We start from the raw sequence: 24,399 nt of genomic DNA, 5'->3' as shown, positions 1-24,399 counted from the left end.
TGCTTATTGATTTATATTTGTTTGTTAGGGAGAGGGAAATAAACGAAAAAGAAAAAGTTCATAAAATGTATGAGTATGTGCGCTCGCTTGGTCGGAGAGAGGAAGGGAGCAAATAAGAAAACTAATTAAAACTAAAGAAAAAAAAACGAGTCGTTTTTTTTTTGGTGTTGTTATTGTCGTCGTTTTTACACTCCCTATTACTTTTTGTTTTTTCGTACATTTCTTGATTTGTTTCATTTGAAAAAAAAATAAAGAGGATTAATATGTTTTGTTCATTCACGCCTGGGTATGAGACGGTTCGTAAAAGTGTGGTTTCCTTCTCGCTAGGTGTGCGTATGTATTGTAGTGTTTTTTTTTACACGTTTTTGTTTTTGTTTTCTCTCTTTTTTTTCTTTTTTTTCTTTTTTTTGCATTGGGAACATTTATTGGTGATGTTGTAGCTGTTGTTTTTCTGCGCACACCCTTTAACTCCCTCTCGATCTCTCTCTCTCTCTCAGTACATCTCCCTTGTATTCGCCTTACTCATGTGTGTTGCTGTTGTTGTTGGTCATGTCGAAGGTTTTTCTTCACTTCGTTGTCCACTTTTCTTAACCTTTTTTTTCTCTTGCGTGTTCTGGCTCCGTTCGCTATCTTTATAATTACTATTATTATTGTGAATTGGTTAGTTGCTATTTGCTACAAACCTCCCTCACGAGGTTTTTTACTTTTCCTATTATCTTGTTGTTCATAGTTCATTTTTTTTTTTCCACGCGGCGAAGTAATCAAAGGAGAGTTGAACGAACCTACAAGGAAGGCAAAAGAGAAAAAAAAAAGCAAAAAGAAGGTGAGGACATTTGATGGACGTCATATTGTTCGTTTAATTTTTGTGCACTCCTGCTCCACAGCGAATATATTCAGTTCTCTTTACTGCTTCTATTTTCTGTTGTGTTTTTTTTTTTAATCCTCTCCCGTGTTTTGGGTTACTTTACTCACTGCTATATATTTGTGAAAGAAAACGAGAGAATTGCAAAAAACAAGAAACAAAAAACAAAAACGATATTGTTTCAGATCAACTACCAGAACCATATTGGATGCGTTATCATATTTTTCGCGGTCCGTGCGTTCGATGTTTTGTTGTTTTGTTTTGTTTTTTGACTAATATTATTATGAGCGGATTATTTATTCCTTCGCCACCGCCACCACCACCACTACTACTACTACTACCCTCAAAATTCCTTAACATCTGCTTAGTGTTTTGCGATTGCGCAGTCAAAATAAGGAAGTCACTGCAGTGGCAAGGGATGGGTGTGTGTGTGGTACCTTTCATGATTGAAAAAGAAAAAAAAAGAATAAAGGAGGAAGAGAAGGAGTGGATTATGTCGTACGATATATTTAGTACCTGTACTTATTCATTTGCTTATTTATTTATTTGAATTCTCATTCTCACATTCTCCCGTTTTGTTTGTTTTTTTTTGGCCTTGTGTTCGATTGGTTGCTTGCGCGTCATTACCGCTATTACATTGCACGTTTCCGTTGGTACTGCAACTTTGGTTGGTTGAACCATACGACACGAAGCAATAAAAGGTGATACACAGTCCAGGAAGCGGAAGAAATAAATAAATAAAAAAGGACAGGTCGAGAGCAAAAAAAAAAACACGAAAAGAAAAAAGGAAGGAAGGAGGGGAGGGGATAAGAGGAGAACCACTATAGGCAATGTCAAAAACACTTTATCTCTTATATGAGGGTCCCACGGGTTATGCCCTGTTTAAGGTACTCACCACGGAGGAAATCGGTGCTGGTGATGTTGCACTACAGAAGGACCTTCAAACGTTTGCCACGTTTTCCCCGTGGGTGAAACTTCTATCCTTCGCACCTTATCAGTCACCGGAGAATGCGTTGGAGGACGCCGTTTGCATTAATGAATCTATTGTAAGTCCTTTCCTGAATAACTTTTTGACTTCGGTTCTGTCAAAGAAGGCAACAAAGAGTGAAGCCAACTGGGAGCTTGGTGTGTCAGACCCCAAGTTGGGGAGTGCTATTCACGATGAGCTGAAATTCGCTGTGTTGTGCAATGAAAACGTGGTGGAGATGTGCCGCTGTTTGCGTTTGCACGCCGAGAAATTGTTGCCCGAGCATCAAGAAAAGGATATACTTCGTGCGCAGTGCGGTCTCGGCCACGCCTTCTCCCGCAACAAAGTGAAATTCAACGTTCATCGCAGTGACAACATGATTATTCAATCTTCTGCTTTGACAGAGCACATGGACAAGGGCGTCAACCTTCTTGGAATGCGCGTAAAGGAATGGTACGGTTGGCACTTTCCTGAATTGGCTAAGGAGGTGCCGGAGCCACTCAAGTATTCCAAAGTCGCTCTGTTAATTGGTAGCCGCAGCACGCTGGAAGAGCGCGATACTGAGGAGGTAACGCAACAAATCGCTGAGATTCTCGAGGGTGATGAAGCTCTCGCGGCTCGTGTGTATGAGAAAGCCGTCACGTCGATGGGTGGCGATATGGCAGAGGTTGACTGGTCAAACATTCGCCGCTTCATGAAACGTGTCGTGTCTCTTGGAGACTACCGAGAGTCGTTACAACAGTACCTTGTGGATAAGATGATGCTTGTGGCACCCAATTTAACGGAGTTGATGGGGCAGAACATCGGTGCGAAGCTCATCTCGAAAGCCGGTTCCCTTACAAACCTCGCCAAATCGCCTGCGAGTACCATCCAGATTCTCGGTGCAGAGAAGGCTTTATTCCGTGCCTTGAAAAAGCGGAAGGGCAACACCCCCAAATACGGCCTTATTTTCCATTCCACCTTCATTCAGCGCGCCGCTAAGGAGCATAGGGGTAAGATTTCTCGTTACCTTGCCAACAAAGCTGCCCTTGCGTGCCGCATTGATTGTTTCATGGACGCCCCGCCGCAGGTCTTTGGCGAGAAATTGCGAGAACAGGTGGAAGCGCGGCTCAATTTCTTTGACACGGGTAATAAACCGCCCTCAAACCGTGTAGCTATGGAGGAGGCGCTCGAACAATACAAAAAAATTATTCGCCGCCGTGCAAAGAAACAACGGACCGCTCAAAGCGCTGAAGCCGAAGGTGAGTGTGAGGAACTGAGTGAGACACCGAAGCAGAAGCGATCACGCCGAGAAGTGCCACAAGAATCGGCATAGGATTTCCACACGAACACACACACCATCCAAGTTTGAGTACATTCACATTCACACGCGGTCGCGCGTACACATATACGTAGGACTATCTGTTCATGCATTTCGTATGTTGCCGTGCACCCTTTTCTTTCTTACGTTCTTGTCATTTTCCCTTCGGAATTTTTTTTTGTTTAGCACGGCAACCCCGCTTTTGCAAATCGCTCGTGAAGTTGAGTTTAGCACTGAGGCCAGCGTTCCTGCGGTGCCATGCGGGGTGACGGGGGACGTAACGTCACTGGTTGGATTATTGAGGTGTGTTCGTTTGAGGTTGCGGTGGGAAATAAGTCGAAATATGGTTAACGCAGCATGCTTTTGGAAAGGGGGAAAGAAGGACGCAATACCTGATGAAGGTAAGTTGATATGTGGATTTTGTTTCTACATATATATATATATATATATATATATATATATATATATATTTTCCCACTTTATGCCTGTGTTTGCCTGGCTTATGTTTGTGAACGACAAGAGTAGGGGGAAAAAAAGGGAATGGAATGAGTAGCAGATGGTGGGGAAGCGGTGACTTTACGGGAGGGTTCATGTGTGCTTCTGCTGATTTGAGTTTTACAATTGAAGCATCATTCCACTCCATTAGTTTTCGGTTGTTGTGTTTTCTTCGGTTCTTTGCTTCTTTTTTTTTGTTTTCTTTTTGAGCATGTGACTCTACGGATTTTGTTATGACATGCGAGAAATGAAAGGAGATGAGACAGCGAGAGAAGGGAGGGAAGGAAGCAAAGAACGGCTCCAGCGAAGTAAAAAAAAAAAACAACTATCAGGCACACGTTAAGTAAGAATAACGCCGGCACGAGGTGCCGGAGTGCGCGCGGGTTCAAATATTTCCCTTGATGCACGTTTTTTAAAAAAAAAGTTATTAATACTACCAAACAGGGACGAAGTTTTGAGTCGTGGTTTTCGTCAACTTACACGTTTGCAGGGCGTGTGTGTGTCTTTATATATATATATATGATACTCAAGTGCCTTTCCAGTTTAACCACACAGCTTCTTTCTTCGTCTTCTTTCATGTGCTCTCGTCGGGAACGAAAGGGCGCTTTGTACAGAGCCCAAATCAAAAAGAAAAAGTTGCTTAGGTACAGTGCTTTTACTCGCGTTATGAATGTGCTAACATCTCACACTCATTTGCACATGCGCCGCTCTTGTTGTATGGCGACTGCGCGCGGATGTTTGGGAAATATCCGCACAAGTGATGTTTCCACACGCCGTTGCAAAGGGGATTATGGTTTTAACATTTTTCACAACTCCAACCCTCAGCATGGGGCCTCTTACGCCCGTCATGAGCGGAGGATGCGGGAAGATGAAGTGGAGGATTTTCTGAAGAGCGTGAAAGGTTGGGTGCCGGTGGATGAATGTTTTCCGTGTGTTGATGCCGATGCCGATGCTGAAGGAGCTGATGTTCGAAAAGAAGAAAAAGAAGAAATGGGTCCCGCCCCACTGACCATTTTTACCGGTGAGGGGGCGCTAAAGCGCGATTTTGATTTCGCTAATTTTCGCGACGCGTATCTTTTCATGGGCCGTCTGTGGGCCTTTTGTTACGGAAGCGACAAGTACCCAAACGTAACTTGGGAAGGGACGAGGATAACGGTATATGTTTATTCGCCATCTTTCCGGGGTCTCAGTAAACGTGAGGCTCGTCTCGCCGCCTTTTTGAACGATCAATACAACATGTTTAAGAAAAGCAAACGGCAACAAAAGGTAATCATTGATGGAGTGGTTAAACGTTCCGTAATTGAGGATATGATGGGTGAATGTGTGGCGGAAGCGTTGAAGCGTCGCGAGGAGGAACGCCGGAAGCCACTCGCGGAAACTGTAGAGGGCATAGCAACTTCATGGGAAGCTGTTCTTTCAAAAGACGGTAATAACAATAATAATGGCGGGACTCCTTCTTCTTGCACATCCCCGTAAGTATTCATTTGCACGAGTTTCTTCCATTTTTTTTTTCTCAGTTGATTGCGTGGTGTCTGTGTTTTGGATGAATGTTATATTCACACTTCTATTGCCATTACTATTGTTATTTGCTCGTTTCTCTTCCATGAATGTTATTTTTTGTTTTTTTTGTACTGTGTTTCCTTATTTGTTTAATTTAACTTTTTTTGAATGAAATTAACAAGCATTAGAATTTAAAATATATAGAATAAAAAAGCCAACAACCACTAAAAAAAAATAGTTAGTGTGGTGACATAAACGACCAACAGACACACAGAAGAAGAAAAACCGTGTCCTCTGAATAACTCATTTATCCATAAGTGAACTTAAATAAATTAATATTAATAGGTGCGCGTATATATATATATATATAGTGGACCAGTGAGGAATTGGATTTCTTCTTTTTTTTTTTGTACTGAAAAAACAAGAGAACCATTTGATTGGAAAAAATAAATAAATTAATTAATAATAATAATAATAAAGAAAAAAAGAAAAGGGGTATTAAGAGCGTGACATCACACAAGGGACAAAATATTGTGCATACCAACTGTGGCTGAGTTAAAATGAGTGACTTGCAACCTATGAGCGGCAAAAATAGTTTCCAACTGGCATTGATGATTATGGGTATTGTTGGTGCCGCTGCCAGTGGTACAATGACATTATACAAAGTTATGTGGTATACCGTGGAGAATATTGACGCAGCCCGCGTTTTCATAGCGCGCTTATATGTGACTTTCTTTGCTGTGATCATGCCGTCGGCTGAATTGGGAATGATGGAACACAATGAAATGGTAAAGTTTCTCCTATCATATGTTGGCCGTGCTTTTCTTTATTTATTCATGGGTGGTTTGCTGCTGGGGGAGGAAGTGGCGAGTTGCATTATTGGTGTATTTATGATCGTGCTTAGTATTATGAATATAGTTGGACAGGTAATAGCTAATAAGAGTTAAACTCCCTCCACAGTGTGGGCTTTGGAAGTTTGCTTTGGTTGCTCAATTGGGGAGGAGGGGGGGTTTCTGGTGGTGGTGAGTGCATATATGGTTTTAGGGATATGGTTGGGATTTTAGCACTGATTGCGTTAGCGTAAGCGCTCACTAATTAAGTTTTTTTTTTCTTCTTTGACAAAAAAAAACAAAAAAAGAAGGAAGGAAGAGGAGGGATCTTCCACTCACTCCTTTATTTCTACTTTTCCCAACATTTTTATACCTTTATCTCTTTGCTTTCTCTCCTCATTAGCTTTGACCCACGAATTTACTTTTTTTTCTTGCTTTTTTTCCCCCTCCCACCCCATTCCTCTTCTATGATTGCTTCACGATGCAACCACTATTTCTGCAATATTAAAAGGTGTCTCGAATGCTCCTTTACAAACCGCAGAGGGCGTGTGCGCATTAAATTTATCCAACAAATTATCCTTAAGGAGGGGGGGAGGGGGAAGGAAAAATAAATTGTTTTAGGGTTTGAGCCACGCAATTACGATGACAGTTACGACAGCTGGTATTGCTTTGATCGAGCCAACAGCATTACGTCCCCCACCGCCTCATATATATATATATATATATATACTTAAATATTGTTTTATAAATATTCTTGAAGTAAAAAAGACAGAGAGGGGGAAAAAAAAAGAGGTGGTCATACTCCACCTCCCCCTCATACCTTTACTCCCTCGATTATCTGGTGTGCATTCAGCGTATGCAAAAAAAAAAGGAAAAGAGGATGTAAGACTACAGGAAAAGAAGGGGAATAGATTGTTTTTTTTCCCCCCTTGGGGTGGTGGAAGGAAGTACATTTGCACTTACTTACGAATAGCAGAGGATAATGTCTGCATTGCTTTGAAAGAGGTTGAGATTGATGCTTGTCGTCTTAGTCGTTTCTGTTCCCTCTCCCTGCGTTACTTTGATGAAAAAAAACAACATATATATATATATATATGTGTGTGTGTGTGTGTGTGTGTGTGCAGTTGTGCTTCCGGATTTGTAATTGTATTTGTTTTCTTTTCATTTCAACTCCCCTCTTTTCCCCCCTTTTTACTTATAACTTTCATCCGTATCCTTGAAGGTTCCCCCGTTGCCGTCTGTCCTTGTTTCCTTTATTATTGTTAACCCTGGCGCCGCAGGAAAACAGTCAGCTGCGGGAAAACGCCATTACAGGGCAGAGACAACAACAAAAACAAAAAGCGGCCCGCATTGCGGAAAGTTTTTTTTTTTAAGGTGAAGGCAGGGAAGGGGTGGAGAGCTAAAAAGACAAACGTACAAGGAGCCACAAACCAACGAAAAGGATATTCTCTTAAAGACGAGACGAAAAGGCGATCAAATAGTGACACGGTGGGATCAAGGAAGCATTTAGATAGTTAGGAGGCAACCAGTCACTAATTTAGATGAAAGCATGCTGTGGCGGTAAACGCCTACAAATTTGTTTTGTTGTTCAGGCTATTTGCATGGTGTGCCTCGTTGGCTTCGTATTCTCACCTCCCAGACCTTATGCCCAGCCAACATGTGATTGTCATTACGGCGTGGTGGAGAGGGAGAACCCGCGGTGCCAATGTGTTTGTTTTGGCGATTATCTTCTCCCCAACTGCCTCTACACAGCCATTGATGTCGTGGATGTTGAGTTGTGGCTCACAACCAAATCAGGGAAAAAGAGGGGCAACGCGTACCCGTTGTCCAGCGGTGATATTGAAAGGGGATTGGACCGGCTCTTCGGTCATAAGAATAGTAGCGGTTTGTTTAAGTTTCGCCGGGGCACAAGTTCCTTTTCATCTGAGGGACTGGTAAATAGTAGTATTCGATCCGGAAAATTTTACGTGGCAGCAGTTGTATCTATGCCAGGGTGGGCAGCACAACATCTTCTTGCCTATGTAGCGCAGAAAGCAGGTAAAGGGGGTGAAATGACCAACTCAGCCTCTGGAGTCAGTTACACACTTTACGCCGCTTATGACATGGCGAAAGGACCCCCACTCCCCGTTATGTACTACTACGAGTCTATGGCTTTTTTTACTGGCATCGATTCCAACATTTTTATAACCGCGGCGGACTGCGGTTGGATGTTTGGAGCAATAGTGTTAGTGTTGCTTATGACGCGCATCGAGCAGCTTTGGATGTATAGTATTGTGGCTGGCCTCGGCGCGATTTCTAGGAGGAGCAGAGGAGATGAAAAGGGTTCCCTCTTTCTTAACGAGGATGGTGCCGGTAGTAGCAATGTAAGCCGCCACGACTCGCTCCGTCGGAGCTCATCCAAAGGAAGCTCCTCCATGAAGTCTTCAAGTAAAGATAAAAAGAAGAATAAGAAGGCTGATAAGGAGAAAAAGAGGAACAACAGCAAGCGGTCCCGTGCGTCAGGAAAGCGGGCTGCTTCCAAAAGCGAACGTCGAGCCCCGGACTCGGAGGCCCCACAACTCGGGGAACGCCGCAGTAAGTCACCAGCAGGAGAAAATCCCGGTGGTGCGCAGTGGCGAAACCCACTGACTATCTGATCGGCCGAATGCTATATAAGGGCGGATAATTTCCGTTTTGCTTTATCCAAACAGCGTTTTATAACTTTCTAAGTTTCTTCTTACAATTACAATCGTTTCCTTACCGCCTTCGTGGTTCCCCCCCCCCTCCTTGAGAGAACTCTGAAGAAGAAAAGAAAAAAAACGATGCTTTCCTTTGAATGCCTTCGAACTTCATTTTTTTTCTTTTTTGCACTTCAAATCTTTTCGTGTTGCCAGTGGGTTGTCGCAACTGTTTCGTGGTGGTGCTTTGTTATCCTTCACTTTGGTGGTGCAGCTCTTTTATCCTTGATACCTCTCTGTCTTTTGTTGCTGTTGTTGCTATTCATTGACGTATACACACAAGGCATTACGCACGGCGGGAAAGGACACTGGAAGTAAAAGAACTGCCTAGCCTTAGAAGCATCCCTTTTTCTCACCTGATTGCGTTTGTACGCACAACAACAACAACAAAAAAAGTGAGCCACCTGTGGAGAAGTTGCGTTGTGTCGAGATCGCTTGTTTTTTTTTTTTAAGTATCACAACACCGTAAGCTATCACTGCTCCTGTGGCAGGTGTTGGTACCGATCCGAGCACTATCCATCATCAAGTAGCGGCTCATACATCAAAGGAGAGTAACGAAGGGAAAGGACTTCATGGGACGCCGAAAGTGTTCAGCTTCCACAGTAAAGCGACCAGGAGGGTCAGATGCAACAACGGGAAGTAATGAGGGTGCTCGCGAAGCACCTGTTGAAGGTGTGATGAACGCTGCAGGTGAGCCAAACACTTCGAAGCACAACCACTGCAGTCACAAGAAGGAGAAAAGGATGGGGAAAAGGGCGTTGCTGCTGCTATCACCGAGCACTTCAGCACTGTGGAGATTTACTTCCAACCCGCCGCAGAAAAGCGGCGCGGTGGCTGTTTTTATCCTCGTGATATTGGCACACTGCTGTTGTGGTCAGTACCATCACCGGTACCGCTCGTTGAAGGCCCGCGTGTAATTTTCGTCAAGAACAGATCGAAACTCCGCGATGTTGTTGTCTTATACGTGAATGGGTGGACACACGATGAAATGCTACTGGGCGCAACCGCTGCTCCCGCAATCCAAAACACAGCCAACGGAGCACAGGGCAACAAGTCCTCGTTAAAAGGAAAGAACGGAAAGCGGCCACGAGAAGGTAATGACGAAAAGGGTGCGACACAACGAAATACGGTGGAAAGACAATGTTCAGAGAGCATTGGTCGGGCAATGTTGTGCCCAATACGCCAACAGCAGTGCTGGGCCCGACCGGAATGCGGCGTGCAGTTCGCACCTATGATTGTGCAAGAGGGTAACTCGAGAGTCGAGCGGGATATATTTTGGCGAGGCGGCAAACCCGCAACACCAGTGGGAGGGCAGCACTCACAGGAAGGTGAACAGCAGAGCAATGGCGCCCGTGCGGCTGCAACTAAGGGAGAGAATAGAAGTAGCGGAACCGATTCATCTGCACCCAGAGGGGTGGGGGCGCTTTTTAATCGGGCACTAACAATAGCTAATGGCACGTCAAACACCAGTAGCGCTCAGAGTGACGACAAACTCCCAACACCCCTTGAGTCTTTGAAGGTGTTATCATCACCACCTGGCGGAGGACCGTCGTTGTGGGATGACCGAGATCTGCTTTTAAAGTATGCACTTTCTCTTGAGAGAGATAAAGCGACTTTAGAAGCTTTAGGCTTTGCCGTGGGGGTACCGGACCATGATGAGCCGTCTACATGGGAATTTTTTAATGCAGTCGGCAGTGCAGCGGATGCAAATTGTGCAGACAAAACAAAAAACTCACTTCCGAACGTTTTCGCCCTTGACTGTGAAATGGTACTCGTAAAAAACAATGTGAGTGCCCTGGCACGCGTCACGCTTGTTGATGTGCGTGCGTCCAGTGTCGTTGTGGACACTTTGGTGAAGCCAGACGAAGAAGTGGTTGACTACGTTACACGATTTAGTGGCATCGACAGTGGTATGCTCGAGGGCGTGACTACCACGTTGAAGGACTGTCAGCAGAAACTCAAGCGGTACGTCACAAAGGACGCCTTTCTTGTTGGTCATAGCCTTGAAAACGACTTGCGTGCATGTAAAATGCTGCCCAACTGCTGGCTGTTGGACACCGCTTATTTGTTTCCGCACCCGAGCGGGCTACCCTGTAAAAACTCTTTAAGGTACCTTGCTTTGCGATACCTAAAGAAAAGCATTCAACAGGGCTCACACGACAGTGAGATAGATGCTTGTACCAGTGCGGAGCTGGTGTACCTAAAGATGCAGCATGGCCCGGACTTCGGGCTGCACACGAGAGTAAACGTATTGAAGCTTATGGAGGAGGTGTCAGTGACTGGGGAGGCCAGTGACGAGCGACAGGGTGGTCCTCCCACTGTAAATTCACCTATTTCCGTTGAGTTAAACCTGTTTGACGACGCCTGCGTTCTTAGCGATATCGTTCCTAACAATAGGGGTAAAGGGGGAGTGGCAGTTAATGCGGTACCCGTACGGCACGACGGTGACGCGGTACGGAAAGCAGTACGGTGCTTAGAGAAGCGTCGTAATGCACCAAAAGATGCAGGTGATGACGTAGCAGTTTCATATGCCTTGACGTGGGTGCAACTCACCCAGACCGTTGTGCCAAAAAACGCTGAGGTAGCGAACGAGGAAACCCCGTCATGGGAGGAACTGCAGAGGGAACGAGTTGATGAAACCAATCGCCACGTCATGCAAGTTGTTCAAGCAGCGCCGCACAACAGCCTCATAGTCGTCGTGGTCGCCGGTTCTTCAAACGACACGAACAAAAGCAAAAAGGGCGGTGAGGACGCAGCTTCTGCCCCTGCAGGAGGAGCTGCTCCTCGCGGCGCATGTTTTGCGTTCGTAAAGGACGACAACGCGGTGGGGCCACTCGCTGCGTGGCTTAATAAGGGGCTTACGGACAACGGGGACGGCGCGAAGGATGAGACGAACGCATCCGATGGGTTGCGCAGCATCCCGGCATGCGAGCAACAGTAAATGGTTATCTTTAACATTCCAGTAGGAGGGGAGGGGTAAGCGGAGTTGCTTCGCTCATTAGTTCGGCCGTTCGTCGTCTCACATGTGGAATTAGTTTCATTTACATGAGACGAGCAGCGATACAGAGGGGACGCGTCATCTTGCCAATTCTTCGAATGCACTCTTTTCGGTTACGTATATTCTTTTGCCCCTTTCTCTATCCTGCTGTGCCACACCGCTTGTGAACGGTGTACCGCCATTCTGTTTGGTGAATGTTGGCTTCCACGCTAGTTTATGCACTAACCTCTTCTTTTTTCTTTGCACATTTCTCTCCGCATCTAAATTCTACGGTTGTTTAGCTGTTCTTGCGCTACCGTGTGGCTCTTGTCCCGCGATTGAGCTGCATTGCCGGTTGGAGACAAGTTCAGGTGCCGTCGTTCGCAGCAATACATCGACGTGGTGCTTTGCACTGCGTCACCTTGTAACTTCTCCCTCTTGTGGGTGTTAAAAATACTTTATATATATATATATATATATATATATTGCGTGGTACCGTAGGAAATATGAGCGAGTCAGTGGGTACGGATGAACATGTTTGTCTGGAGTACATACAGCAGCTGTGCAAGAGAGTGGAAGACACCGGGCGCATCGCAAATCAGGTTAGCAAAGGCTATGAGCATTCACTTATGGGCACCTTGGATGGGGAGGTTCTGTTATACGGCATTTCAGATTCCGATGAACGCATAATGCAGGTGGATGCATTGGTGAACGCCCGGCGAAAATTGACGCGGCGTTCCACAGCGACGTGTGTGGTGTTATCAGGCAACGTGCTTACGCTTGCCATAATGTCTTCTCACTTAGCTATGCATCGCTGGAGGGTATTGGAGGCGCAGACGAGTTTTGAGGCTTCCGAGGCGTTGAGGCAAGAAGCCCTGGAGGCCGAGAGAATCCTCCGTGAGGCCCAACATTCTGCAGCGTCGGTCAAACCCCAGACAAAGTCGCAGAAGGTTTCGTCGGAGGAAGGCAATATAACGAGTAAGGACACGACTTTCGCTTTCTCACGTGACATCGACAGTGACGTGTGCGAATTATCGACAGATAACACAGGGGAGACCTCGAAATCCACGAGCAACATCGAGACTGCCTCTGCCTCTCTCTCGAGCGAAGTAATACCCTATCTGGTTATTATCGATGCGTATACGCACGAGGTGTTACCCGACATCATTTGTCAGCTGCGTTCCCTCGAAAGTCAGTTTAACATGATGCTCACCATTACAGTTATGATGCATGCTGGCTATCAAAGCCGGCTCCCTGGAATGGTTGTTTTCCCAAAGCATGCCCCAACGTTGAAGGAGGTGTACAACGCCGGGTGTGATTTGGCACTCTGCCGCTGTTTCGATCACAAAGTGGTGGCGTTCTTCACCGAAATGTTTACCTCAGCTGTTGGGAGGTGGCAGGCAGACATGGGTCAGCAGTTGTCCGGAGGCAACTACGCTATTATGAAAACCGCATTTGGTAGTACATTGGACCAGTACGACGATGAGGAGCCCTCCGATGATTTTTTGATTCTTGATAAAAGACAGCAGGGGTCACGGATTGGCTGCACGTCACCACAGGGTCGGGCGGATGGAGCAGCAACGCTGAGATCACCTTTAAGAGGTTGCAAAGTGGCATTCAATGAGTCAGTTTGTAGTTCACGTATGGGAGGCTGTCGCAAAAGACCGGGGATTCCAAAAGATTTCGTGGGTAGCGTTATGAGACCTGCGTTGAGATCGAAACGCTTGGACAAAACGGCATCGCACGCGAAACCTAAAAGGCTTGAGTCTTCCTTTGGGGACACCATTAAGACCTTTTCCTCAGTGTGGGATGATGACGAAGTGTATGAGGATACCCTGTTGGATGAAACGGAAGAGCTGGAATCTGCCGCAATAGCCGCGTACCAACGGGAGCTTTCGGAGCTGCTGACAAAACAAGAAGAGTACGAACAGACATTGACAGCCCTCACCGAAGAGAATGAGCGCTTGCATGCCGCTCAAGAGCTTGTCCGTAGTCCGTGGGAATGTACATCCAGCGCATCGTCTGACCAGGGAAACAGTCCTGACACACCCAATTATCTTAAAAAGGAACAACAGATTCACATGTTGAAGGAACGCTTGATGGAGGTGGCAAGGGAACACGGCGGGACTCACGGTGTAATGTTCGGCAGACCTCGTCCCAGGAGGAAGCTGGGTAAGAAGTCACCAAATGGAAAACAAGGTGCATTGTCAAAATCCCGTCTAAGGAAACCTACTCTTGCCATGACCAGTCCCAACAGGAGACGCTTGAATCACGTGCAGTTACTTGAGTCAGCGTTAATGTCATACCACGATGTGCCTGCTGCAGAGGATGATGCCGATGATTTTTTACTTGAGTCAGCAACCGAGTCAGCGACATCACAATTTGATGCGCTGGGCGCCGCAAAGGCTGATGCCTTGCAAAGTGAAATATCCGCGATTGAGACGCTTCTTCAAGAGGCGCGGAATAACGGGGAATCCCTATGCAACGAAAAGTATGAGGCCCTCTTAAAAAGCACATCAAAAGTTTCTTGGGGAGTTGGACAACTCTCAGATAAATGCGCTAGGCTTCAAAGAGAGTTGCATAGAGCAAGAGAGCCCGTGTTGGAAAAAAGTTTCGTTGATAGGCGGGGCGAGAAAGACGTTGGTGGTGCGTCCACTAAGGGTGTGCCGGAAGGGAAAAAGGCGCTGAGTAGGAAAAGTAGTTTCGCTAGTGGTGGGTTATGTGGCACGAGGGGTTCGGAGCCCCTACATAGGAGTCGAACATCTTCAGCGGCGCATGGACTTGGCGAGAGGCGGAAAAGTTGGGCGGAAGCACCCAAAAGGATAGCAATGTCAGCAAGGAGTCGACCCACTCACTTCGCTGAAAGCTCTTCAGCTGCTAAAGGTGACAAGCAAATAATGCCACTGAGGAGGGTGAATTCTATAAGATTCCGGGAACATGATAGTGAGGCTCAATCAACTCATCAAACAGGGTTTCGCGTCCCCAGTAACTTGAAGTTAGCTGAGAGCGGACAATTGACTCTCTCCGATGGGCTCACTTCCCCTTGCGAGGGTAAGGGGCAGTCCATGACTAGTGGCACCGTTAACTCTGGTGATTGGTCGCGACCAGTTTCCCAGAGTGGATCGCGGCTTCAGCGTCCATGCAGCAAGGGGTCCTTAGTTGTTGATGGTACTTCCCTCTCTGGACTCGGGAGGATTTCCCCTTCGTGGCAAGTTAGTATCGCAAGTCTTCGAGGATCAGGTGCCAGTGAGAGGTCTAAAAGGCTTTCACCCATCGGACCAGGGACGCTGCATGCAGGGGACGCAAACGGGTCGCAGGACTTCGGTACACGTTTGCCAACTCCTGCGGAGCATCTCTGGCAGCGACAACAACGACATTCCCAACGCGAGCATGTTTTTGCGGATGACAGACCCTTTTGTGGGGCGGGAAGCACAACTGACTCAGGGGGGGATCAGTCTTGCGCCAACTACTTGAGTCATCACGAGGCCCTCGGAGACTTCCTTAGAGCGTTATGTTGCTGCTACCCAGCTTTGCAACCCATGTTGCAATCTGAGGTTGCTGCTTTGGAGTCTTTGGCACGACATGGTTCAGCTGGATCAGTCGAAGCCGGTCAGGAGAGCCGCGTTGCTGGTCATGAAGGGCAACCTGCGATGGCTCTCGACACGAAGCTTCTTCTGCGGCTCAGTGAGCGGCTATTGTCGTCAATGAGCGGACTTGCTGACAATAATGCTGGATCACCGCTGACAAATACGATGTACAGGGCAACTGGTGGTGCAGTTGGCAATGACACACGTGGTAGGGTCCTATTTAGTGCAAAATCCACAGGTATTGATCTGTACGAGGGTGCAGTCAGTGAAGGTCCAGTTGCTAGGCTCGGAAGAAACCTGCGGGACCGTGTAACCTTACCGCCGCTGCATAGATTGCCCTCCTGTGGTGGGGACCGCTCCGAGATCCCCTTTTCTGGTGGTTGTGGCCAACAGTTGAACGATGGGGAAGCTCCGGGGAGCGCATTGAAAGAGAAACTGCAAGCCCTTGTTGGCGCAGAGTCCGCCTCCTTCGATCGGTCCTCCCTGTTTAAACCACGTCAGTCAGTTCAGAATGTGGCACATTTGAGCGATACGGAGAGCACTGCACCGGTATCCCCACCACCATGGGGCCAGTCCGTGAGTTCAAAAAAGAGCAGCGTAAGGTACGGCAGAAATCTCCAACCCTTAAGGTGGACTCAACGGCAGGGGCACACCGAGCCAGGAGAAGGGCTGGATGATGGGCAAGGTCCTACAGGGGACGATTATACCGGTGCACCTGGGACTGCTGTGGCAGAAAGTTTGGTTAATATATACCGCAACTTCTGGCGTTTCAGCATGCACTGCGAAAATTTAAGGAAGGAACTATTTGATATCAACTGCGAGGGCATGCCACGGGAATGGCGTGATGGATGCATCAGCTCTCCGCAGTTTATACTTTCCGGAAGTGGACACGGTTTGAAAGACGGTAGATCTTTGCACGGGCGGTCGTTGTTTGCACTACCCGTTGCTTCTGCCAATCTACGGCGCCGGAATAGGTCGCCTAGGCGACCCAACGCGCTGCGCAGATTGAGTAGGGCGTGGAACTTTGGTGAATTTTGTGCAAGAACGCGGTCTGCATTAATGAGGTATTCACTATTAGTAGAACATCTCAATACAACCTCGTCTCCAAGAGGTGGCGGCGTGCAGGATGGACGTGTTGGTTTGTGCCGTCGCGCCGGGTCTTTGACACCTCGCCGGCACGTGGGGACGCGGAGAGGAACTGGCGCCACCGGATGCCCGACGCCTCGCACCAACAAAAATTTGAACAGCAGTCCTTTAGTGATTGTTGGGAAAAATCCCCCGAGTCTCCCAACTGGAAGGTCACCGAGCATAACGCCACGGACACCACCACATGGTGGAATGCGACAGGGAGGAGATAAGGAAAAAATGTCACCTCGCTGAGGTTACCGTGTTTCAGAATGGATGCCTTCTTTATTATTCGGGTTTAATGTGGCGTCGTGCGTAGCGGCGGCCTGCAAAGGTCAGAGTGGAAAATAATTAGCAAACGAGCAAAAATAAAGAGATGTGTTGCGTGTACAGTTATATACTAGGTTCCGTGTGTGTGTGTGTGTGTTGTCTTGTGTTTTGATTTATGTTGCTGTATGAAATGGAAACGTCATTTACATAGTTAACCCGCGGAAGAAAAAACCAAAAAAAAAAGAGAAAAATAATAATGTTTTGTTGAACTCTTTCTCTCTTTCGTCTTTTTTTCCCCTCCTTTCGGGTTCGTCATCCATCCACATATGTTGTTCCCGTTATTATTCATGAGTGTAGGGAACGCATGGTTTGCTTGGACCATGCTATGTTTTCCGAACCGAGCATCGAATAAATAAAAGAACATTAGCTTCTCTTCTATTCCTGTTCCTAATTGCTTTTCCTCCCCTCTTTTTATAGTGTGATTTGTCTCTTGTACTTTGTTTGGTTTTAAATATTGTGTGTGCTTTTGTGTGTCGGTGAGTTTGTAAATGTTGCTTGCCGCACGTGATGTACAGGAAGGAGGGAAGGCGAGGAGGAGTGTGAATGGAACCGAGGGAAAGAGGAAAAGGAACGAGACCATTACGTGCTCACCCATTCCTTTTATATATATATATATATATATATATGTTTGTTCGTTTGTGTGTGTGTGTGTGTGTGTGTGTTGACTTATTTTCTTCGACTCTACTTTTACCACCTACTTTCATCAGTGGATTCTGCGTTACCTTTATCCTTCATTTTTTGATATCACTATTATATCTTTCAAGTACGTATTTCTTCACTAACAAAGCCACTTTCCACAGAGAGACGTGCATACCCACAGAAACTGAAGCAAAGAAAAAAAAAGGTCTCTAAAAATAAGGAAGCTTGCGTTCTTAGTGAACAGCAAGCACAAAACGAATAGTTCAAAAAAGGACAAAAGAAGGAGGTTGGTTGTGTACGAAGTGATAGTGGAGAAAAAAAAAAGTAAAAAAAAAGGAAAACATATAGAAGAAAAGTGATCACAGAACGGGTTAGTGTAAACTATGTTCCGCCGTGTAGCCTGTGCAGCTTCCTCTGTGAACGCAGGTGCATTAACACCGCGCTTTGTGTCTACAACACGTCCAAGCTTTGATCGCATTAAGGTGAGTGGGACGGTTGTTGACATGGATGGTGATGAGATGACACGGATCATATGGGCACTTATAAAGGAGAAACTCATTTTACCTCATGTCGATGTTCCTATTGAGTACTACGACCTCAGTATTACGAGTAGGGACGCAAGTAATGATAAAGTTACTGAACAGGCAGCGGAGGCCATACAACGACATAACGTGGGCATTAAATGTGCGACCATAACTCCCGATGAGGCTCGTGTGAAGGAGTTTAACTTGAAAAAGATGTGGAAGAGTCCTAATGGGACAATTCGTAACATTCTTGGTGGCACGGTGTTTCGTGAGCCAATCATTGTGAAGAACGTCCCTCGCGTGGTGCCCCAGTGGAGTGAACCGATTATTGTTGGTCGTCACGCATATGGTGATCAGTACAAAGCAACGGAATCTCTTTTCCCCCCCGGTCGTCTGGAACTTGTGCATACACCAGCTAATGGCGGGTCGCCGCAAGTGCTGGAGGTATTCAACTTTAAGGGTGAGGGTGTCGGACTTGCCATGTACAACACACGGGAGAGTGTTGAAGCGTTTGCGGAGAGTTGTTTCGAATACGCCATCATGCGGCGCTACCCCCTCGTACTCTCTACGAAGAACACCATCCTCAAAAAGTATGACGGTTTGTTTCTTGAAACGTTCCAGCGCATGTATGACACAAAATATCGTGAACAGTTTGAGCGACTGAATCTAACTTATGTGCACCGACTCATTGACGATCAGGTAGCACAAATGATTAAGGGCAACGGTGGGTTCGTGTGGGCCTGTAAGAACTACGATGGCGACGTGCAAAGTGACATAGTCGCGCAAGGCTTTGGTTCATTGGGTCTCATGACTTCGGTGTTGTTATGTCCGGACGGTAAAACAATTGAGTCGGAAGCGGCTCATGGGACAGTAACAAGGCACTATCGCGAGCACCAAAAGGGGAAAGAAACAAGTACGAATTCTGTTGCATCAATATTCGCATGGACCCGTGGATTAGCTCATCGTGGGAAATTAGATGGGAATGCGCCACTGGTGGAGTTTGCTTCCTCCCTCGAGAGGGCAACGATCAAAACCATCGAAGGTGGGCACATGACGAAGGACCTTGCGCTTTGCGTGCACGGGGCAGCAGCACTGCAACGGTCTCACTACGAGACAACAGAAGTGTTTATTGATAGCGTGGCGGAGGAATTGGCGCGTTCAATAAAGGGGTGAAGGTTTAAAAGTGGGGTGCACGGCTTTGGTAACGGCAGATATGCGCTGAGGAACGATATCATGGATGATTTGAAAGTGAGGAAGCGTTAGCAGTACAAGTGTGTGTGTGTGTGTGTATGTATATCTGTATGTGAGTTTGTTTGTTCACGTTTTCATATTCAGTGTTATATATACTTGTTTGTTTATTGCATATGCATGTAGCACACATTTACATCGAATATGTGGGAAATGTTGTGACTAATCTGCTGACACTCGCGTAGACTGAGACAGTGAAAGGGACGGAGAAGAGAAGGGGTGGGGGGATCCCTCATATTTTGTATTGGTTCAAGTGATGCTGTGAACTGTTGAGAAGCAAAGTGAAGGTACGGGGGCTGGGCAGGTATTCATGGAGGGAAGGAATGGTAACTGTGTCAACGACGCAAGAGGGGAGGGGGGGAAAAAGACAGATATTTTGTCGTTGTTTTGTCTTTGTCGTGGATCTAACCAAGAAGTATGGTTTGGAACAGAGGCGCTGGAATTATGTGGACGGAATCCAGAACTCAACGAAAAAGGGAAGGGATGGAGGAGTTCACATAACGATGTAAATTCGTATGTGTTGCCGTTTTTGTTTTTCTCCTCTGTTAGTAGGGGCACTGTTGCCTCATTTCCATGTTTCCATCCCCACCCCTTCATTTTTGCCCTTGTCCGATTACTTGTGAGGGTCACACATACGAATGTACAACTTCTCAAGCACATTTGTTGTCTCTTTGTAGAGATCCATCTTATTTTTGTGTTGTTGTTGTTTTTGGTTCGCCCGTCATATGCGATCTTTAGGCCTCCACCCGCCCTTTTTTCTTCTGTTGGCTCGGAGTGCGTGCTTTGCTGCTGCTGCTGTTGTTGTTGTTGTTCTTGTCAGACAATATCCAATGTTGTGTTGGGGAGTGTTCCATTTCTTCCCTCTCCCCCGTTTCGTTCCCGCAAATCATTCCGCCTGTTCACCCGAAAACGTGTTCGTCATTATTATTATTATTATTGTTATTGTTATTATTGTCATTAAAATTATTTTTCCGTTCGATGAATTTTTCTTTCTTTCACTTCCTTTCGCTTTCTTTTTGCTGATGTTTTTGCTTCTCTCTCCACAGTGTCGCCTCAAGTGGCCAAGTGAAGGTAATAACTCACTCGGTGCTTTATCGAACTCCGCGGCTCTGTTTGGTACCACCACCGCATTTCCAATTCCGCCCCCCTCCCCTCCCCCGCTGCTTGTGGTTCAGCAAAGGGTTCTTATCTTCTTTATGCACTGTTTGTTCTTCAATTTATTTACGTGTGGCGATCCGGGAGTATGGAATGATTTCTTTATTCCACTGAGTGTTACATTTTCCTTTCCTTTTCCTTTCTTCATCCATTTACGCGTCGGTCTCTTTTCCATTCTTGTTATATTTATTTATCAACTAATTTATTTTTTCCCCTTTTTTTGCTGTTCTTCGCACTCGTGTTTATTTGTTTATTTTCTTGGTGCTCCCACCACACCGTTCGGATGTTACTGGTGTTTATTTATTTATACGGCATGGGCCTCTTTTTTTCCTTCGAAACAGGAAGCAAAAAAGAAGGGGACAAAGTTGTTGGTGGGCGAGCGCGAGCCGAAGCCGTAGTGGATGAAGGTTGGATGAAGTACTTATTATTCCATGCACTTAACTGAGCATCATTCAAATATATATATATATATAAATATGTTTATATGCATTCTTGCCAAGACGAAGAGAAATGAAATGGGTGGATGAAAGAAAGGAATAAGCAGGGAGTATATGTTATATACCAAACACCGCATATAATGTGGCTATATGTGTATAAACATGAGTTTGCACCCCTGTGCGCACATGGGTGAATGGGCGAATGGGCGTAAAGGGGATTCCAAAGGGAAGGAAGGAGGAAAGAACAAAGGCATCTCATTAGATGAGAAGGGGAGGGAAAACAACACAAAGGGCGAGATATATGGTTGCTGTGTGTACGCATATATTTCCATGTGTGAAATCAGTTGCACTTGTTCTTATCCATGTGTTTACGTGAGTATCTCGACGAATATTTTCTTTTTTTTTTGCTTACGCTTTCTATTTTAGTTACACAACAGCAAAAGGGGGGTAGATCAGAGGAATAAGGATGGGAGACAATCCACTGTCTGTGCTACAGCAACTCGCATCTAATCCCCAGCTGATTACTCAGATGCAGGGAATTTTAGCACTTCTGTCACCTGGACATGGTGATGGTGCCACTGGTGCCCGCCCTGGAGGGGTGGGTCTAGAACAAATTGCTGCGTTATGCCCCCAGCCGCGCACACTGCAAAATACGGCTACAACAGATATGGGAGCAGCATCTTCTCTCATGGCAGGTGGCTTAAATGTTGAACCCCCACGTCAGCAAACTCGCTGGCCCTCACCAGTGGCAACTGCGTCTGAAAGCAGTAACTTACAGTCGCGTGGTGACAGCAAAAGCGATGTAGGGAAATATGGCGTCGTTTCTGTTGAGCGTTATGAGCGGCTCATGGCTCGCTACAAAGAACTAGAGAAGCAATCACACCGGAGACAAGGGAAGAGGAGTGAACCCGTCGTCGATACGCAGCGTGTCCTTGATCTTGAAGAGGAAGTGGCGAGACTTAAGCGAACGATAGGACATCTACAGGGGGTTGTTGAGGAGAAAGAGAGCGCATTAGAGAAACACGCAACTCAACATAACTTAGAGGTTCATGAGCTGAAAAAAAACTATGAATTAAAGATAAAATCCCTCACACAGACGCATGAAGCCGCAGTGCGGAAGTTGGTAAGTGCACAGGAGGTGGTAACTGCCGCTAGGAACTACCAGACGGCTGTTTGTGCCAATAATGTTGGCGGGGGTAATTCCATATCTACCACCTCAGGGCAACCGCTTTCTAATACTGTAAATCACACCAGAGGATTAACCACAACATCATCTGGTAGTGGACCGAATCAACCGTACACACTTCCACACCCCGATGGGAATGCGTGGATGAGTGCCACCACCAGCGACGACAGGTGCGCACCAGTCACCACTAAAAACAGTCACTCAGTGAAACGAGAGCGCGAGGGCACTGTTTCCACGACTCCCACCAGACCCCTCAAGAAGCGGAATCCCCGCACCCCCAGCTATACTGTGGCCGACAGGATTTCCGAAACGGATGAATACGTCAAAAAAAGTTCTCCTGTGGTGAAGAAGGAACTCAATTCGCCGACGGCGGAGGCACAACAGACGTGCCTCGACGGCATGGGGTATCAACCTGCGGTTGGTTCCAACATCTTGCGTGCACAAACCTCTTATACATCGGCTGCGTGCACTCTAGTGGAAGCTGTGAGCAACAGTCGGCAACAGTTCCAGCAACAACGAAGTGAAACTGTTCAAATGCAGCCGAGATCTGGCGCGGTAGCGCTCCGTCAACGCACAGGAGGTCTTTCCCCCGTCGCATCATCGAGCGGTTCTGCACTGATGGCAACTCCAAGTAGTCGTGGACTCCGCCGACCGTTTCGCCCAGTGAGCGGTGCCTCCTCTGCTGTTGGAGGGTCCACTCGTTCCCCTTCTCCTGTCGATCCGAAGCGAGGGGCAGTGCAGCCACGTTACTTTATTACGACGAGTCTAACAGAAAAGGAACGGAACAGTGTGATGGAGGCGATCCAGAAACTCGGTCAGCGCGCGGTCCTTGTTGATAACAAGGTAGATGAAATTCTTCCGCTGAACACAACACATATTGTTCTCCGTGGTCCCCCACGGAGCGTGAAAGCGTTGTGCGGTGTTGTGTCCTCAAAATGGTTAGTTCAGCCGTCATATGTGTTTGATTCACTCGGTGCCGGTTTCTGGTTGGATGAGGAAGTTGAGGGCGGACTCCGGTACTTCCCGCCACCGCTAAGATGTCAACGGTTTCTTTTGACAATGCCGGAAGGAGTGGTGAAAACGATGCTGCAACGTGTGGTGGAGTTCGGTGGCGGTGAGGTGGTTGGCACGAAACGAAATGGGAGCTCGAACGATCAGGATGTAGTCGTAGTTTCGTCAGGAGATGAGTTGTTACGTTTCGCTATAAGTCGTGATTAACGGTTTGTGTGCGTATGGTACGGTTGGAGCGAGGAAACTGCTGCTTGTGCGTGATTATATATGATCAGCTGCTTTCCTCCACAAAGCGCTCCCAAAACCGAACAATGCGGGGCTCTGCGACACGAAAAGGATCGGTTATGTGCATTTCCCTCACCTGACTATGGATGCCTCTGCGAATATATACGCGTGTAGTTTCATGAGGGTAGTGACTTTGGTGGGTGAAATGCACGGTTTAGACGTGGATCAAGCCATTCACCGACGTTGTGTCAAATGTAGATGGTAAGAGGGTCTACACTGATAGAAGATATGATATTATCTTAATTGAAGGTGATTGTTTGTTTACCTTATTTTTCGCTTAGTGAAGATTATGGGAAAATAATTATTATTTCTGCGCTTTCCTCTTGTTTTTGTTCTTGTCACTTGACAAAACCGCACATATATATGAATGGTGATAGAAATGAAAGTTGATGTATGGCGTGACGTCTCAGAGTGGGGTAGCATGTATATGGGAAGGAAGGAAACTATTTGAGCATTGTATGAAGAATGGAGGGAAACAAAACTGAATAATGTTGGTTTTGTTTCCTGTTTTTCTCCCTTTGTTTCGTACATTCTCCTGCGTCTCTTACCTCCCATCAATTTTTTCCTGCTTCCAGTTCCCGCTGGCGCTACGTCGTGCTCCTTCTTCGTCCCCTCTTTCCTTTTCACCTTTCCCTCCCTCACTCACTCTTTGCCCATGCAGCCACTTCCGTTAGAAGATGCATTTATTTGTGCATGTGTGTGTTTTAAAAACGCTTTGTACAGGCCCAATGTTCCCCCCCTTTTTTTCTCCCTTCTGCCTTTTGTATTTCGCTTTATTATCTTTAGTGCGTGAAGGGAGGTGTAGATACCACTTTCACACCCAAAGGCAGGATGGTGAAGGAAAAGTTAAAAGAAATAAAATAGCTTCAGCAGGAAATGAGAGATCGCGGTGCTCTTGTCGCTGGTGTTTGATGTTGCTGTATTACTTTTCAGCGCCACCGTCCTGCGCAGTGCCTTTAGTGCACGAAATTTAGATCATGTCTCTTCTGAGTTTTAACAAAGAGGGAAAAGGAGAACTGAGAATTCAAAAGACGAGACGGCTGGAGGAGGGGTATGGAGCATTAGGCACAGGAATCAGAGGAAATGGAACAAGTGGTCGTTTCTTTTTCTTCACCCTTTCTCTTATTGCCATTGGTGTGGTTTACTTCCTTCACCTCTAAGATGCGTCGCTCTACACTGTTTGGACTTCCCCCAAGTTATACTTCTGTGGTATTCTTTCTTTTG

At 46.5% G+C, this 24,399-nt stretch overlaps 10 protein-coding genes across 10 annotated transcripts; 9 read left to right on the top strand and 1 right to left on the bottom strand.

Moving 5' to 3' along the window:
• Positions 1-1,692: 1,692 nt before the first annotated feature.
• Positions 1,693-3,144, top strand: TbgDal_VIII3470 (nucleolar protein, putative; the record flags this gene model as incomplete). Its single annotated transcript, XM_011777375.1, has 1 exon — positions 1,693-3,144. The coding sequence occupies one exon, from the start codon at positions 1,693-1,695 to the stop codon at positions 3,142-3,144; it is 1,452 nt and encodes a 483-aa protein (XP_011775677.1).
• Positions 3,145-4,143: 999 nt separating this feature from the next.
• On the top strand, positions 4,144-5,100 carry TbgDal_VIII3460 (hypothetical protein, conserved; the record flags this gene model as incomplete). The annotated part of the gene is made up of 1 exon (XM_011777374.1): positions 4,144-5,100. The coding sequence occupies one exon, from the start codon at positions 4,144-4,146 to the stop codon at positions 5,098-5,100; it is 957 nt and encodes a 318-aa protein (XP_011775676.1).
• Positions 5,101-5,684: 584 nt separating this feature from the next.
• Positions 5,685-6,071, top strand: TbgDal_VIII3455 (hypothetical protein, conserved; the record flags this gene model as incomplete). Its single annotated transcript, XM_011777373.1, has 1 exon — positions 5,685-6,071. One exon carries the CDS (start codon positions 5,685-5,687, stop codon positions 6,069-6,071), a length of 387 nt encoding a protein of 128 aa, XP_011775675.1.
• Positions 6,072-7,555: 1,484 nt separating this feature from the next.
• On the top strand, positions 7,556-8,590 carry TbgDal_VIII3450 (hypothetical protein, conserved; the record flags this gene model as incomplete). The annotated part of the gene is made up of 1 exon (XM_011777372.1): positions 7,556-8,590. The coding sequence occupies one exon, from the start codon at positions 7,556-7,558 to the stop codon at positions 8,588-8,590; it is 1,035 nt and encodes a 344-aa protein (XP_011775674.1).
• Positions 8,591-9,659: 1,069 nt separating this feature from the next.
• Positions 9,660-11,612, top strand: TbgDal_VIII3440 (hypothetical protein, conserved; the record flags this gene model as incomplete). Its single annotated transcript, XM_011777371.1, has 1 exon — positions 9,660-11,612. The coding sequence occupies one exon, from the start codon at positions 9,660-9,662 to the stop codon at positions 11,610-11,612; it is 1,953 nt and encodes a 650-aa protein (XP_011775673.1).
• Positions 11,613-12,277: 665 nt separating this feature from the next.
• On the top strand, positions 12,278-16,615 carry TbgDal_VIII3430 (hypothetical protein, conserved; the record flags this gene model as incomplete). Its single annotated transcript, XM_011777370.1, has 1 exon — positions 12,278-16,615. The coding sequence occupies one exon, from the start codon at positions 12,278-12,280 to the stop codon at positions 16,613-16,615; it is 4,338 nt and encodes a 1,445-aa protein (XP_011775672.1).
• Positions 16,616-17,712: 1,097 nt separating this feature from the next.
• Positions 17,713-19,026, top strand: TbgDal_VIII3420 (isocitrate dehydrogenase [NADP], mitochondrial precursor, putative; the record flags this gene model as incomplete). The annotated part of the gene is made up of 1 exon (XM_011777369.1): positions 17,713-19,026. One exon carries the CDS (start codon positions 17,713-17,715, stop codon positions 19,024-19,026), a length of 1,314 nt encoding a protein of 437 aa, XP_011775671.1.
• Positions 19,027-19,350: 324 nt separating this feature from the next.
• On the bottom strand, positions 19,351-19,761 carry TbgDal_VIII3410 (hypothetical protein, unlikely; the record flags this gene model as incomplete). The annotated part of the gene is made up of 1 exon (XM_011777368.1): positions 19,351-19,761. One exon carries the CDS (start codon positions 19,759-19,761, stop codon positions 19,351-19,353), a length of 411 nt encoding a protein of 136 aa, XP_011775670.1.
• Positions 19,762-19,826: 65 nt separating this feature from the next.
• On the top strand, positions 19,827-20,654 carry TbgDal_VIII3400 (hypothetical protein; the record flags this gene model as incomplete). Its single annotated transcript, XM_011777367.1, has 1 exon — positions 19,827-20,654. One exon carries the CDS (start codon positions 19,827-19,829, stop codon positions 20,652-20,654), a length of 828 nt encoding a protein of 275 aa, XP_011775669.1.
• Positions 20,655-21,159: 505 nt separating this feature from the next.
• Positions 21,160-23,097, top strand: TbgDal_VIII3390 (hypothetical protein, conserved; the record flags this gene model as incomplete). The annotated part of the gene is made up of 1 exon (XM_011777366.1): positions 21,160-23,097. One exon carries the CDS (start codon positions 21,160-21,162, stop codon positions 23,095-23,097), a length of 1,938 nt encoding a protein of 645 aa, XP_011775668.1.
• Positions 23,098-24,399: the final 1,302 nt, after the last annotated feature.

The sequence above is a fragment of the Trypanosoma brucei genome, chromosome 8, assembly GCF_000210295.1.
Source record: "Trypanosoma brucei gambiense DAL972 chromosome 8, complete sequence".
Taxonomy (NCBI): domain Eukaryota; phylum Euglenozoa; class Kinetoplastea; order Trypanosomatida; family Trypanosomatidae; genus Trypanosoma; species Trypanosoma brucei.
This window is presented reverse-complemented; position numbering and strand designations above follow the sequence as displayed.